General features: G+C 44.0%; 3 protein-coding genes across 15 annotated transcripts in view; all 3 read left to right on the top strand.

The window, feature by feature from the left end:
- The first annotated feature begins 3,027 nt into the window (after positions 1-3,027).
- On the top strand, positions 3,028-5,258 carry LOC121888130 (sarcoplasmic reticulum histidine-rich calcium-binding protein-like). Its single transcript, XM_042399508.1, has 2 exons — positions 3,028-3,162; positions 4,006-5,258. Exons 1-2 carry the CDS (start codon positions 3,136-3,138, stop codon positions 4,684-4,686), a joined length of 708 nt encoding a protein of 235 aa, XP_042255442.1. The 5' UTR covers positions 3,028-3,135; the 3' UTR covers positions 4,687-5,258.
- Positions 5,259-5,800: 542 nt separating this feature from the next.
- xrcc2 (X-ray repair complementing defective repair in Chinese hamster cells 2) lies at positions 5,801-9,258 on the top strand. 2 transcript variants are annotated; one of them, XM_042399505.1, is made up of 6 exons: positions 5,802-5,904; positions 6,609-6,690; positions 6,885-6,920; positions 6,989-7,183; positions 8,230-8,506; positions 8,855-9,258. In XM_042399505.1, exons 1-6 carry the CDS (start codon positions 5,884-5,886, stop codon positions 9,159-9,161), a joined length of 918 nt encoding a protein of 305 aa, XP_042255439.1. In that variant the 5' UTR covers positions 5,802-5,883; the 3' UTR covers positions 9,162-9,258. The 2 variants fall into 2 exon arrangements, with proteins under 2 accessions (XP_042255440.1, XP_042255439.1); XM_042399506.1 differs by lacking the exon at positions 6,989-7,183 and having other exon boundaries at positions 5,801-5,904.
- Positions 9,259-10,653: 1,395 nt separating this feature from the next.
- Positions 10,654-15,766, top strand: part of LOC121888113 (histone-lysine N-methyltransferase 2C-like) — an 80,720-nt gene continuing 75,607 nt past the window's right edge. For 11 of the 12 annotated variants that reach the window (XM_042399457.1, XM_042399455.1, XM_042399454.1 and 8 more), the window contains exon 1: positions 10,814-11,081. The gene's annotated coding sequence lies outside the window, so the exon portion shown is untranslated. Of the gene's footprint in view, positions 10,781-10,813; positions 11,082-15,766 lie in introns of those variants that run through there. The other variant, XM_042399449.1, reaches the window with a different exon arrangement.

The raw sequence follows: 15,766 nt of genomic DNA, 5'->3' as shown, positions 1-15,766 counted from the left end.
GACTCTAGGTGGCGCCATCTGCCTTGACCGGTTGGGTTGAGAGAGAAAGACAGAGGGAGAGACACGGAGATGACTAATAACAATAGTAATAGCAGCAGCATCACGTTGGACAGCAGTTGGTCTGCATCCTAGGGTTTCCTGCGAGACAAGAGAGCACAAAAACTCCGGGGAAGAAGCCAAGTTAGTGACATGCATTGATGTTACATGAATGCATACAGATGGAGAGGAGGAGGAGGAGGAGGAGGAGAGAGGAGCTCAGTGCATCATGGGAAGTCCCCCAGCAGTCTAGGCCTATAGCAGCATAACTAAGGGCTGATCCAAGGCGAGCCTGGTCGGCCCTAACTATAAGCTTTATCAAAAAGGAAAGTTTTAAGCCTACTCTTAAACATAGAGAGGGTGTCTGCACCCCGGACCCGAATCTGGAAGATTCAGGAGAGGAGCCTGATAGCTGAAGGCTCTGCCTCCCATTCTACTTTTAAAGACTGTAGGAACCACCAGTAAGCTGCATACTGGGAGCGCAGTGTTCTAGTGGGATAATACGGTACTATGAGCTCTTCAAGATATGATGGTGTCTGACCATTAAAGGCTTTGTAGGTGAGGAGAAGGATTTTAAATTCTATTCTAGATTTTACGGCATGCTTGGAGTTTGTTTAACTGATTGGTTTCATTTGGCTTCATTTATAAATATAATTGGGTATCATCTGCATAACAATGAAGATTTATGGAGTGTTTCCTAATAATATTACCTAAAGGAAGCATATACAAGGTGAATAGAATTGGTCCAAGGACAGAACCTTGTGGAACTCCACAAGGTTCTGAAACATATTGCATTATGTTACTATTCTAAGTAATTGTACCCTGAAATAACTTACAAAATGCCTCCAAAGCACTTAAAAAATAAGCACCTGTATCCTTCTACTTCAGAGGAAAACATTGTTCCACTACCTGAAAGATAAATGTGACTTTACCTCGTGAGGCAGCTGGATTCATGAGATCACACGAGAATCCATCTCATCAGGCTTCAAGTTACGCACTTGTGACCGAACCAATCAGTGTCATGAATCCAGATGCCTGGCAAGGTAAGACGGGGATAGACAGATGGTCCATCCAAACGCCTGCCAAGGATCTTTTGAAAGTGCCGCCCTTTTCCAAACAGGTTCCGAAGACGACTTCTCAGATGTTTCTGTGTAACAAACCATCTGGTTAAATGCGTATGCGTCTGGTTAAATGTGACGCGTCGTCCATTTTTATATACAGTCTGTGGTTTCCATCGTTTGAGCTTTGACTGCGTCTCTTTAATGACAGCATCTCGTTGTGTCTTCTTCTGCAGTGACAGCGACTGATAGACACCTGCTGATGTTCAAACCGACCAAATGCACCACGAAGAAACCTGGCAGCTCTGCCCACCGCCGCAAGATGAGGATGAAGGCTGACGAAGAGGAGCTGTTGCAGCCCGGTGGGTGTCAGGACATCGACCAATCAGAAGAGAGGGAGACACCTTCAATCCAACAAGAAGGGCAACACAAGAGCCGTGACAAGACAGGACGAATCCAACACACCAGAGAGGACAGCAAAGAGAAGGAGGAGAAGAAGGAGGAGGAGGCAGGGAGGCTGAGGAGGAAGACTGTCGGTCCACCAATCAGATACCTGGTAGAGTCTGAGGAGCAATCACATGGCCTGTCAGCAGCCAATCCCAGCAGAGCGAAAGGGGTGAAGATGAATAGACCGATCAAGAGGCTGAGGAAGGATCAGGAGGAGGAGGGGGAGAAGAAGAAGAAAAAGGAGGAGGAGAAGAAGGAGAAAGAGAAGAAGAAGGAGGAGGAGGAAGAGGAGGAGGAGAAGAAAGAGGAGGAGGAGGAGAAGAATGAGAAGAAGAAGGAGGAGGACGAGGAGGAGGAGGAGGAGAAGAAGGAGGAAGAGGAGGAGAAGAAGAAAGAGGAAGAGGAGGAGGAGAAGAAGAAAGAGGAAGAGGAGGAACAGGAGAAGAAAGAGGAGGAGGAGGAGAAGAAGAAGGAGGAGGCAGGGAGGCCGAGGAGGAACACTGTCGGTCCACCAATCAGATACCTGTTAGAGTCCGAGGAGCAGTCACATGACCTGTCAATAGCCAATCACAGCAGAGCGAAAGGGGTGAAGATGGAAAGACCAATCGGGAAGCTGAAGAAGGATCCTCAGGAGGAGGAGGAAGAGAAGGAGGAGCAGGAGGAGGACGAGGAGAAGGAGGAGGCAGAGGAGGAGGAGGAGAAGAAGAAGGAGGAGGCAGGGAGGCCGAGGAGGAACACTGTCGGTCCACCAATCAGATACCTGGTAGAGTCCGAGGAGCAGTCACATGACCTGTTAGCAGCCAATCACAGCAAAGCGAAAGGGGTGAACAGGAAAAGGCTAAATGGGAGGCTGACAAAGGATCATCAGGAGGAGGAGGAAGAGAAGGAGGAGAAGAAGAAAAAGGAGGAAGACGAGGAGAAGGAAAAGAAGAAGGAGGAGAAGGAGAGGAAGAAGGAGGAGGAGGAGAAGAAGAAGGACGAGGCAGGGAGGCCGAGGAGAAACACTGTTGGTCCACCGATCAGATACCTGGTGGAGTCTGAGGAGCAGTCACATGACCTGTCAGCAGCCAATCACAGCAGAGTGAAAGGGGTGAAGATGAAAAGACCGATCATCAGGAAGGATCATCAGGAGGAGGAGGAAGAGAAGGAGGAGAAGAAAAAGGAGGAGGAAGAGGAGGAGGAGAAGGAGGAGGGGGAGGAAAAGAGGAAGGAGGAGGACGAAGGCGAGAGGAGGTGTGAGGAGCAGGAGAGGAAGGACAAGTTGATGGTGAGGGAGGACGGAGGCGTCATCATTAAACCCCTGAAGACAAAAAAAGAGGAGATGCAGCAGGCAGGGAGGCCGAGGAGGAACACTGTCGGTCCACCAATCAGATACCTGGTAGAGTCCGAGGAGCAGTCACATGACCTGTCAGCAGCCAATCACAGCAGAGCGAAAGGGGTGAATAGGAAAAGGAGGCTGAAGAAGGAGGAAGGGGAGGGGGAGGAGGAGGAAGGGGAGGAGGAGGAGGAGGAGGAGTTTAGGATCTGGACAGACACAAGGGAGGAGCTGCAGAGGACAGCCAGCAGCAGGGAGGCGTCCACAGAGGACGTAGAGATGGACAGATGGTGGCAGCTCTGTCAGGTGAGTCCTCACCATCACAAACACCAAACATGATCTCACATGACTCAGGCTGAACTGGAAACCAGTGACTATACCAGCAGCACATACTGGTTTGGCCAAAGTGTAGCAAACAAAACAAAATCTGCAGTATAAAAAAATACCTGTATGACATACTTATTCGGAAAAAGTAACTCCAGTCTGTAAAGCTGCTGGGATGTGTTGGGAGATGTTTGGACCAGCCGCTCATCTCAGCTGCTAGCAGCCCGACTCCTGAGATGATCGGCCGGTCAACATGTGGTCATCCCGGGGAGAACATGATCCATGAACTGATCTGCAGCTCTTTGCTGATTCGCCGCTGCTTCTAATGTCTCCGCAGCATTTAGATATATGATATAATTCCTTCTGGAAGATAAATGTTGGTCTCACAGATGAAATCTAACAATTGTAGCTGCAACATTAGTTTGAATGTAAACTGAAGCTTCATGTTTTTACTGGACAGAACAGCAGCGCTGCCTCTGGAGCTCCATATGTACACATATCACCACATTTACACACATATACATGGATTAAAATCAACACATTAGTCTAAATTAAATACTGTTTATTTTATTAAACTGTATAACAGTTTGGAGTTTTATTACAGCTACATTACAGATCGAATAACAGTTTAGTGTCTCTGACAGTGAGGTCACTGTTTTGTGAGAAGAAAAGCGTCAGTGGAGCTTTGAGTTGAAATACATGCAGTGATAATGCAGTTAGTTTGGTTTTCTGTCCATCGACTGATCAATTAATCAACTGATAGATTCAGCTGTAACTCTGACAGTGTGATTATAACCCACCTGTGTGCTACCTGTCTTTGGTCAGGTGTGCGGTCTGATCGTCGCCTGCAAAAAGAGTCACAACGAGTTGAACCACGGCAACACCCTGCACCGCCACCGCCACCATCACCACAGCAACACAGGCAGTTGTCACAGCAACAGGGCGGAGGCAGGCGGTGCCAGAGCTGCTGTCGTCAAACAGCAGCAGGAGGTTGATGCCAGGACAGATGGAGGGACAAGTGAAGAAGAAGATGAAGAAGAAGAGGAGGAGACGCCTGCCACAAAATGGTGCCAGGAAAAAGATGGAGGGAGGAAGAGGAAGAGAGAGGAAGAGGAGGAGGTGAAACTAATCCGTGTGAAGGAAGAAGATGGAGGAGAGGAAGAGGACGTGAAAAAGGAGGTGACGGAGCAGCCGCAGAGACCGAGGAGGAGGATGGTTGGCCCACCAATCAGATATCTCCTGGAGTCAGAGGAGCAGTCACATGGCTTAGGAGTCAAACACGCGAGGAAGAGCGAAGCCGGAGGCGGGGCTTCAGAGGACATGTCAGTGATTGACAGGTCTGAGGACGCAGGGCAGACAGGTTGGACTAATCAGGACACAGTAAACAAACCCAAAAAACAAGGAAGAGGATGTTTGAAGAAGGCTGTGGGTGTGTCCAGACACCTGCAGAGCGGTCAGCTGACCCTCATCTCCCCCTGCTGTGTCAGACTGCAGCGGCTCCTCTGATTGGTTTATCAGATGACTTTTATTTGTCTGTCAAGGTCGTTTGGGTTCAGTCAGTTTGACGTCCTCGGGCCGACAGCACACACGTGTGTCAGGCGTGTTCATGACTCTGTTTTATCACATGTTCAGTTACAGGTTTGTTCTTATTGTTGTGTACAGTTTGTGTCATGTGACCACTTGAATGTAAAGAAACACTTCAACCTGCAGCTCAGGACACAGAAACATGTTAATACAAAGGGTCAAATAATTTAACTAAAACAATTATTTTTTTAATTAATTAACTATTTTGTCAATATATAAAAGTCCTACCAGACGTTCTCAGATTTCTTTGTATCTGAAAGATTAAGGGGGGGTTGATAAGTGACTGAAACACTTTATAGATTATAGTAATAATAGTTTTCCACAGGTTGGCTCCTCCCAGCCTGTTCTGTAAGTTACTGCTGTTTTTTTTTGGAAAACTGAGTTTTATGTCTGACTGCATGAAGACTTTTATTCTGTTGTGTTCTTTATCAAATGTGTATTTATTGTCAGGTGTTCAGTAGATTTATTAAACTGTAACTGATAAAACTGAGAAACTGGCTTCATGTTGCACACGGCACTGTTCATCTGAACAAACTCTTCACACTTGGCTCAAATTAGCACAATATAAATATATGATGAAGATGCACTCATCATCTTTGTTTATATTGACCATGTGAGAAGTTTAGAGGGAAAAATCACTATTTGGTGGAGCTGTTAACAACTCATAGACATGTGAAATGTGACCCCGACTACACACTGCTTTTTGTAAGACGTCAAAAGCCAAAAAGGTTGGAAACCACTGGTTTCATCTTTAACAATGTGTTGTATTTTAAAAGCTTGTTATATTATCCATTGTGTCAAATCTTCATCTGAAAAGTAACTAAAGCTGTCAAATAAATGTAGTGGAGTAGAAAGTACAATATTTCCCTCTGAAATGTAGAAAGTAGCATCACATGGAAATACTCAAGTAAAGTACAAGTACGTCAAAACTGTAATTAAATACAGTACTTGAGTACTTAGTTACTTTCCGCCACCACAGGAGGACACGTTAAATGCGCCGGCGCACCAGACATTACGGTAAAATGTCATCCAGCGTCCATTACGGTAAACGGCAGAAGCAGGAAGTTACTTCAAACAGAAGCGGCGGCGTTTTGTTTTGAGGATGAAGTTCGTACAGAAATGACTGAAAGCGGCGCTCAGGTGAGTAAATAAAGACGCTACATGACATCTTACTAAAGAAACAGAGTATTTGTGTTTGACTTTAACTGGCAGTAAAAGAAGATTTGACTCAACTTCTCCCAGGTTCACAGTTTGAGCTGTACACTGATATTTTCTGTTTTTATCTAAACACGTTCAGTTTTTCTCTGATTCATGACCGGAAGTGCAGGGTCTCTGTCTATCCAGCAGCAGGGGGCAGTAGAGTTAATGAGAAACACTGAACAACTTTATGTCCCGGTGAACTTAGTCTTTACAGAAACCGGTACAGTCTATATACAGTGATACATGTCGGTACAGTCTATATACAGTGATACATGTCGGTACAGTCTATATACAGTAATACATGTTAATACAGTCTATATGTAATGGTTGGTACAGTCTATGTGCAGTAATACATGTTGGTACAGTCTATATACAGTAATACATGTTGGTACAGTCTATATACAGTAATACATGTTAATACAGTCTATATGTAGTGGTTGGTACAGTCTATGCGCAGTAATACATGTTGGTACAGTCTATATACAGTAATACATGTTGGTACAGTCTATATATAGTGGTTGGTACAGTCTATGTGCAGTAACACATGGTACAGTCTATATACAGTAACACATGGTACAGTCTATATACAGTAACACATGGTACAGTCTATATACAACAGAGTGATCAACTTTGTGTCTCTGTAGCTGTTTGCTCGTCTGGAGGCTCGTCGCTGTCTGAAGGACATCGAACCTCGTTTGTTTCCTGAAGATGGAGGACCTGACCATGGTGACTGACCACGCCCTCTCCCTGTCAGCTGATATCTGCCATCACCACACATCACATGACCTTAATGATTTGATTTCAGTGAGCCTTCTCACTAACAAAACACATCCATACATTTCAACAGAAGTCTGTTTTAGCGCTAACTGTTACCACATATCCTGAACTGAGTCATTGATCACCTCTCATGATCCTCTTAGGTGAGGTGGTGGAGCTGTATGGGACGGAGGGAACAGGTGAGTTTAGTTAACTTTTGACTTTTACCTGGTTTGATCTGCCTTTTAACTGTATGTGTGTGTTTCAGGTAAGACGGAGCTGCTCTACCACCTGCTGTGTCGCTGTGTGCTGCCAGTGGCGGCCGGTGGTCTAGAGGTGGACGTTGTGTTTGTGGACACTGACTACAGTCTGGACATGTTACGACTGGTCAGCATCCTGGACAGCAGACTGAACGCTGGTACACATACACATGCTGTTGCCTCTGAGGGAGGATCTGGCCCAGGTGATAATCCTATAAGTAACCTCTCGGTGGTAAACACACCTGCCTGTCAGCCCAAACTGCCACTGGTTAAGGGAAGGGGGAGCTGGTTTGTCTCAGCTAGCAGCTGAGTTTACAAGAATTTGCCAAATTTTAAGATTTGTGGCAAACTCAGATAAACAGTTAGACTACATACAGACAGCTATCGTTTTAGCCTGTTCGTAACAATTCATTATTAGCCTTACCAGCACGCTGTGTGTTGTTGAGCAGCTGGTTTGATAAAGTACTTAGTGCCTTTTAACTCGCAAAGGTTTTATTGCACTTACAGTAACGAGCGTGATGTATGTCCCCACGTGATTGGTGGAGACTGCGCAGCTATTGGTTGCTATCAGAACCAAGTTCCACTAATACCGATTTGTAAAACATCCTATCGGTGCTGATTCATCTGCCAAACCTATCAACTGGTTGACCTCCACTAGGTGTTTCTGGGGGCCCTATAGGTGGCCATTCTTGTGGCCATTGAGAGGTTCTATTGGTCCTGTAGATGGTTCTAGTGGTCATTGAGGTAGCTCTAGTGGTCCCTTAGGTAGTTCTAGTGGTCATAACGGAGGTTATATAGGCCCTTTAGGTGGTTGGCTGGTTCTAGTGGTTATAGAGGAAGTTCCAGGCGTCCTTCAGGGTGTTCTTGTGGCCACTGACGATTCTAAAGGTCCTTTTAGGTGATTCTTGTGGCCCCTGAGGAGGTCCTAGAGGCACTATAGGTGGCATAGGTGTGCTAGTGGTAATTGAGGAGGTCCCAGATGTCCTTTTAAGGGGTTGTAGAGGGCACTGAAGAGGTTCTAGATGTGGTTCTAGGGGTCCAGTTGTATAGGTTAGGTTAGCTCCTGTAGGTCTAGGAGTTCTGTAGGTGGTTCCAGTGGACATAAAGGTGATTCCAGTACAAAAATATAAATAAACAAAATACAACCCTCCTGCTCTCTCTCTCTCTCTCTCTCTCTCTCTCTCTCTCTCTCTCTCTCTCTCTCTCTCTCTCTCTCTCTCTCTCCCTCTATCTCTGTGTGTCTATGTAGCTCTCTCTACCAGCTCGCCCTCGGTGGCTTCAGATGAGGCGGCGTTGCGTTCATGTCTGGCTCGCCTCCTGGTCGTCCACTGCTCTTCCTCCTCCCAGCTCCTCCTCACCCTTCACTTCCTGGAGACCTCCTTGTCATCACGGCCTGGCCTGGCGCTTCTCCTCATCGACAGCATCTCTGCTTTCTATTGGCTGGACCGCTGTGAGGGCGGGGCCAGCATCGCCAAGCAGGAAGAGAAGCTCAGCAAGTGTGCAGAGCTGCTGGGCCGACTGCTCAGGTAGCTGTCAATCAACCCGACACCTGTCTATTAGGAGGTTATTGAGAACGTTCTAGGGGTCTTACACATTATCAAGGAGGTGTTACGAGTTCTTTATAAGGTTCTAATGGTTATTGAACATGTTCTGTAGGTCTCCTACGTGGTTCTAGTGGTGAGGTTTTTGTCTAAACACCAAATTAGTGGACATCTTTTGGCAGAATGATGTTCATCCCTCCAGCAGAGCTCCACACACTGGGAGCACTGGAGCTCTTCTGGAGGTTTGTGGTGGAACCACACTTTGCCTCACACACTTCATGTGGGGTTTATATGTTGCTCAGTCTCAGTCTGACCTGTGGCTCCCCCTCTCAGGGATTACAGAATCACTGTCTTCGCCACCTGCCACGCCATCAGGAGGAGCTACAGTGGACCCTCCTCTTCCTCCGCCTCCTCCGAGTCCGACCGGCCATACCTCTGTCGCCCCTGGCAACGGCTGGTGACCCACCGGCTGCTGTGCTCGAGGCAGGAGGCTGCAAACAACATGGCTGCCGCAGCAGGAGGCGGGAAGGAGCAAAGGAAACAACAGGTCTTCACTGTCCACTCTACCTCCTCCTCCAGGACGAAGGCTTACAGGAGCAGCTCCTTCTGCGTGACAGAAGGAGGAGTGGAGTTTGTCTGAACGGTCACCTCCTCCTGTTTCTTATAGAAGGTCATCTGATTTGCTGCAGATGAAACTTGTTTGTCCAAATTGTAAATAAAAAGCTATTTGTACAGGATGTAATTTTTGTTGTTTGTGATAATGTTTTATTAGTTACAGATCAGCAATTTTTGAAGTTTTTTTTTAAAAAGTTTTTTATATTTTGGGGAGAGTATATAAATACATTTGTTAGAAGAGTTCAGTAAACATTAGTTGTGATCCAGGACATATTATTGATTATTGATTATTTAGCTTTTGCTGCACAGCAGGAAGCACTGAGATGTAAGGCTGGATCAGTATTTGGCAGTATAGCTCAGGTGAACCTTTCACATCTGGATCAGCGATGATCTGTTAAATTAAATATTAAAATAATTATTTAAAGTATGTTCCAATGAGCACTGAAGCTTGTAGTGAAACAACACCTCGTTAAGACTCTACATCGAAATTAAGTTTTACTGTCATTTTTCACCTATCTGAACATTATTTAAAGTATCTTAACAGTGTTCTAGAGGTCCTTAAGCTGGTTCTACTGGTTACTGGTTTGAGCAGTAGTTTAGATTATTCTATCGGTCCTTAATGTGGTTTTAATTGTTATTGAGGAGGTTCTGGGGGTCCTGTAGGTGGTTCTAATGATCAGTGGGGAAGTTCGAGAGGCCTTTTAGAGGGTTATTTTTAGAAGTCATTAACATGGTTCATGTGTTCATTAAGGTGGTCAAGTAGGAGGTTCTACGGGTCCTGTGGGTGACTCTAGTGGTCCATTAGGAGGTTCTAGTGGTAGTCTAGGATGTTCTAGGGGTTTTGTAGGTGGTTCTAGTGGTAATAAGGAGGTCCTAGTCATAACTGAGGAGGTTCTAGTGATCATGTAGGTGGATCTAGTGATAATTACAAATGTTCTAGTGATCCTGTAAGTGGATCTAGTGGTAATTACAGATGTTGTGTGATCCTGTAGGTGGATCGAGCGGTCCTTAGTGTCTGGAGAAAATTACCCTGATGTCACAGTGATGTCATCATGCTTGGAGACACACAACAGACAGTTCTGTTTTTAATCTCTCACAAGTCCAACTACTTCATGGAGGAGTGATACTTCATCACCTGAGCACTGCTTAAAGTACAAATATGAGGTTCTTTATTTGCATATGTCCATCCTGCTTTAAACGCCACTACTGTTGAGAGGGAAATGCTGCCTGCAGCACATTTATCTGACAGCTGGTAAAACATGTTGAACTGTTCAGCGGACCGTCTTGTTTCTGTGTGTGGAAGTTCTGTTTTTAAATGTAAAGCAGTGATGTTGTATTTAAAAGTATAAAATATTAACATCATGTTTGAAGGATGTTAGTTCGCCCCGTGTTTGAGGCGCGCAGCCGCAGTCCGGCTCCTCGCGGATCCAGTCCGGGTCTTCAAATCTGATGACAGACCGCTTCACCAGAGCAGCCCTCTGACAGATCCCTCCGCGGGGTCAGACACACTTTTTATACAACACAAACAAATGAAACCCCTTCGACACACACAAACCTTCACATTTTAACCCTTCACTCCCGGCTGACTGTTGACTTTATCTGCGTGTGAAAGATAAACTCTACCCGGTGAACGTCTCTGCTCCGGTACGGTATTAATGTTTTCTGGGACCTACTTCTCCTGCTGTCGCTGACAGGCGGTGCTTCGGTCGCCCAAACATGGCCTCCATGACGGAGCGACCGCTTCAACTTTAATTTTTCGCCAATTTTCAGAGCAAAAACCGTCTTTTTTTCTTCCATGATCAACGGGAATGATTCGTCGGGAAATCTTGTCATGCCAGACTTATGAGACGGATGTTATCTTTCGGAGAAGCTCGCTGTTGGATTTAAACAGATCGGTTTAAGTTGGCTGAAAGCTGGAGAGGAAAAAGAGAATTGCATCAAATCAGTAAGGAGGCTTTTCCTCATTTCTCTCGACACCTGAGCAGGTTTGCTTCTCAGTTTTCTGACAGTTTCCTGCGTTAACTTGACGCCAGACACCAACATTTAGAGCGGGAGGCGAATAAGCGCGTTTCTGCTGCGCGCTAACAGCTAGCATGCTAGCCTCTGCTAATGCTAACAGAGAAGTGATCCGTCAACTGGGCGGTCCGTGGAAGCTAACGGCTAACAGCTAACAGCTCTGTTTCTGCCTTTTAGTTTAATTTACACCAGTGATACTGCTCACGTATCATGACTGAGTGACACCTGTCGTCTGAGTCGGTTTAACGTTTAATCCGTGTGTAGGTGCGCTGCAGTCAGTCAGTAAAGATGAATAATTAGTGAAATCCTCGTTATAACTCTGCTGGTGTGGTTTTATATTAGCTCGGTAACCCGGCAGTGTAAACCTCTCAGCTACATCCTTAACGCGTTATTACATTTCAATCCTGGTTCTGGTTCATATCCTGACTAGTTATTACCAATTGATAACAGACTAGTGTAATCCAGGCATGGCTGATAACTCAACTATATCGATACGTCTGTCTGTCAATATATGTTACATGTTTCAAGGCATGTTGTTAGAGCTGCAACGATTAGTTAGTCGATTAGTTGCCAACTTTTCTGGTTATATTCGAGTCATTTTTTGAAGAAAGAGAAGTTCAAGTTATCTGATTGCAGCTTCTTAAATGTGAATATTCTGGTTTCTTTAGTGTCTGTGACAGTAAACTGAAGATCTTTGATTGTGAACAAGGGCTTTGAAAAAACACTGATAGACATTTTTCACCATTTTCTGACTTTTTAAGGAATAAACTAATCAATTAATCGAGAAATAGTCGTTAATTAAAATAATCGTGAGTTGCAGTTGTACATGTTATGATGTGGACACGTGCTGGTGTGTATCTCATGTTGTCATTAAGACTACAGCTATTGATTACCTTCATGATTGTTAAATCTTTTGATCATTGGTTTTAGTCTATAAACGTCCATCCTGCAGGTTTCAGGACCAGTTGACGGTCTGATGAGTCTCCGTCTGACTGAGTTTTCTACAAACTTCAAATAAACAAAACAAACTCTTTATTCAGTCACCAGAATTTGTTCTTGTGAGATTTTAGTTGGTTTCTTGTCATCATGACCTACCTGTCCACTGAGATGTTAAAAAGTCTTTAGTTTAAGATAAATATCAAGTTTATCCGAGTAAAGACGAGAGTAGATTGAACTGAAATCATTAATTGATCAGTTGATCAGCAGAAAATGAATTGGCATTATTTTGTGTGTTTGAAGACGTCACCTTGGACTCTGACATTTGTTTTACAAATTCTGTATATTTATTTATATTTTTTTAATATAATATTTTCTTGATTAATCGTTTTGTCTATAAAATGTCAGAAAATGGTGAAAAATGTCTTTGATTGTCTTGTTTTGTCTGTTCAATAGTCCAAAATTCAAAGATATTCAGTTTACAATCATGTATGACAAAAACCCTCAGATTTGAGAAGCTGCAAATAAATGTTTGGCATTTATATAATATTCATAATAACCTGTTCCACAATCTGTCAAATACAGTTCAGTGAATCACAGCCAACAATGATAATAATCATTTAAGTCCTTTATTGATCTGAACCTCCACTCAGTCCGTTTCTCTATGATGAGTCCAAGCTGACGTCGTCGTGTAAAGATGTTCAGTTCACTGTGAAAAGCATCAAGTGAAATCAGAAGAAGAAGGTGTGTTTTAGTTTTTAAATAACAGTCCTCGTTCTCTCCGACTGTTGCTGAACGTACCTGAGATATCTGTGATCAGGCTCCAGGCCGGGGTCAAAGGTCACACTCAGTCTGTCGCAGTGGAGGTGAAATTATTTCATTTTTTTTATGAAATAATTTTATCAGGTGTCAAGAAAAACAAGCAGAGAGTTATCACACAGGACAGGCCGCATAATTAATGAGCGAGGAGACTCGTCCGGTAACGACACTGATAACGAGATGTGTCATCAGAAGAAGAAGAAGAAGAACTCTGATCTGTTACTGCAGTAAAAGTACTAACACAGCGATGTACAAATCCTCCAGTACTACTAAAAGTACACAGAGCTCTCAACCGCCACTCAACAAACTTCTATTTTGCATTTGTTTTGAATCTAATATAATTTATTTAATACAGATGATGACATCAGTTTAATAACTTGAGTGAAAAGTTGAATCTTTTATAAAATGTCAAGACCTGAAGACTCTTGTCAGAGCTCCGAACACAACACTCTGCTTTCAACAGTCAATAACTTTATTGCTTATAATGATAGAAAATTGTCTTAACAACATAAAAACATGGAGCCATGAAAGAGACGCTCTGCTTCTCTTTCTAACAACTATAATTGACAGAAACTTTTCTTTTAAAGGAAAATTCAATTTTATGTTCATAATAAATTATTGTTCATATAAAACATGAACACAGAAATTACTTTTCTAACTACATGATGAACTTGTGAGTTCATTAAAGTCAACTCAAAGTGAAATACTGTAAAACTGAGCACCACTAAGTCCTTTCCAGTCTTTCTTTATAATATATAAATATTCTGTCATTTCCTGAATATTATCATGTTCAGTGTAATGAAACGACTTTTTACACAGCGGGCGGGAACGCTGCACCTTTATCCCACCTCACTGTTCGGTATAAAAGGTACAGACACATAGTGGGGGGGGGGGGGTCACAGAGCCGGATCTGTGTGAAAGGGACGGCGGGGGGGACGGCGGCGGGACGGGGAGCTGACGTCGGTGTGTTAACGTCTGAACGGCAGCGTCAGAGCTGCTTTGTCTGGTTCAGTGTGAAGAAGCTTTGATGCAGCATCTCTTTACTAATATACTGCAAACATCAACTCTCCTCATGTTAACAGTGATTTGTAGCAACAGGTGGACTCTTGTTTTCACTCTGTTTATTAGATTAATTTTATTTATCAGCTATATTCATTTAAATGTACTGTCTTATATGTATGTATACATATCTGTATGTATGTCTTAAATATAATATAAACAGCAGCTCTTTAATAAAACATGAATGTCCTTCATAAAGGTCAAATCACCTGCTTTCAGGTAAACTATATAAACTATATGCAGGTTATTATGGGCTGGACGTCTGACCGGCTGTCCCATCCTGAGCAGACTGGGACGGTCCGGGTGTAAGCGTGTTTCAGGCCGCCGTCTGAGCGCCGCCTGTTGGTGGTCGTCATGACGCTGCGCCGCATGCTGCCGTTAAATAAAACCGTTAAATTAATGTTTTAAATCAGTCGACACGTCACCGAGTCTCTGCTGCAGGTGTTTAAAGCTGCATTAAAACATGGCGACGGTCTGTTTGACGTACGGGAATAAAAGAGTTGTTGTAAGTTGTTGTGTTCTCGTCCGGCGCCGCTGCTGACGGAGGTGACGGAGTGTGAACGTCTGCGTGGTGTTCGAGTGTTCGATGAGTGATCGGTTTACTGCTGTCTGACATTAAAACCTTCATCTTCCTCTGGAGAGACGAGCTGTTGGAGGGTCCCCCCCCCCCCCCCCCCCCCTCAGACCTGAATATTCCCTCCACCATGTCTCAGACTGGGATTCATCCACTGGGTGTATCTCTTGTCCCGCTCCGAGCGTTCGGCCTGGTTTCCCTCCTGAGACGTGGTTCAGAAACTGCTGCTCGTCCTCTGAGACTCTACAACACAGTAGAGCCGGGAAACATATCGATATTATATCAATATCATGATATGAGACTAGATATCGTCTTGGTTTACAGATATCTTTACAGTAAAATGGTGTTTTGCAGCTGTTTACCCACTAAATCATCATCCACATCACTGATGGTCATCAAAAATCTCAGTGTGTAAATATTTTGTGAAAGCATCAGTATTGATCCGATATCGAGGTATTTGGTTAAGACTATTGTGATATTTGATTTTGTGTGTGTTGCTCTGTAGACTCTACTGCTGACTGGAGACTTCTTTATTTATCAGTTTCTGTATCTGCGATGACCTTTCTGTCTCTCAGGGAATAATCTCGATGTTTTGATCTTCTGATGGTGTTTTGGACGCACTGATCCAGTTTCTGCAGAGTGTTTAGAGCTTCACGCAGCCGCTTAGAAACCTTTTAGACCAACCATGATGTGATGCTGAGAAAACTGCTCTTTGTTTAGAGTAACAGAACCCCGCAGTACACGAGTACGAGCTGCAGGTAGTTCAAGTACTGCAGTAGAAGTTTAGAGGGAAAAATCACTATTTGGTGGAGCTGTTAACAACTCATAGACATGTGAAATGTGACCCCGACTACACACTGCTTTTTGTAAGACGTCAAAAGACAAAAAGGTTGGAAACCACTGGTTTCATCTTTAACAATGTGTTGTATTTTAAAAGCTTGTTATATTATCCATTGTGTCAAATCTTCATCTGAAAAGTAACTAAAGCTGTCAAATAAATGTAGTGGAGTAGAAAGTACAATATTTCCCTCTGAAATGTAGAAAGTAGCATCACATGGAAATACTCAAGTAAAGTACAAGTACCTCTAACTGTACTACAGTAAATGTACTTGGTTGTGGGGTTGTGTCTGATCAGGTGATTGATCGATCACAGTCTGTGGTTCAGTGTTGGTGTCAGACTGGAACCAGTGGACAGAACTGGTCTGAGGCGGAGCGAGAACGTAACC

The sequence above is a fragment of the Thunnus maccoyii genome, chromosome 21 (assembly GCF_910596095.1).
Source record: "Thunnus maccoyii chromosome 21, fThuMac1.1, whole genome shotgun sequence".
In the NCBI taxonomy this organism is placed as follows: Eukaryota; Metazoa; Chordata; class Actinopteri; order Scombriformes; family Scombridae; genus Thunnus; species Thunnus maccoyii.
This window is presented reverse-complemented; position numbering and strand designations above follow the sequence as displayed.

Bases quoted from the DNA above. Each gene is read 5' to 3' on its own strand.
- LOC121888130 (XM_042399508.1), top strand. From the start codon at position 3,136: ATGGACAGATGGTGGCAGCTCTGTCAG. The intron at 3,163-4,005 runs GTGAGTCCTCAC...GTCTTTGGTCAG, and splicing joins GATGGTGGCAGCTCTGTCAG to GTGTGCGGTCTGATCGTCGC.
- xrcc2 (XM_042399505.1), top strand. From the start codon at position 5,884: ATGACTGAAAGCGGCGCTCAG. The intron at 5,905-6,608 runs GTGAGTAAATAA...GTGTCTCTGTAG, and splicing joins TGACTGAAAGCGGCGCTCAG to CTGTTTGCTCGTCTGGAGGC. The intron at 8,507-8,854 runs GTAGCTGTCAAT...TCCCCCTCTCAG, and splicing joins CTGCTGGGCCGACTGCTCAG to GGATTACAGAATCACTGTCT.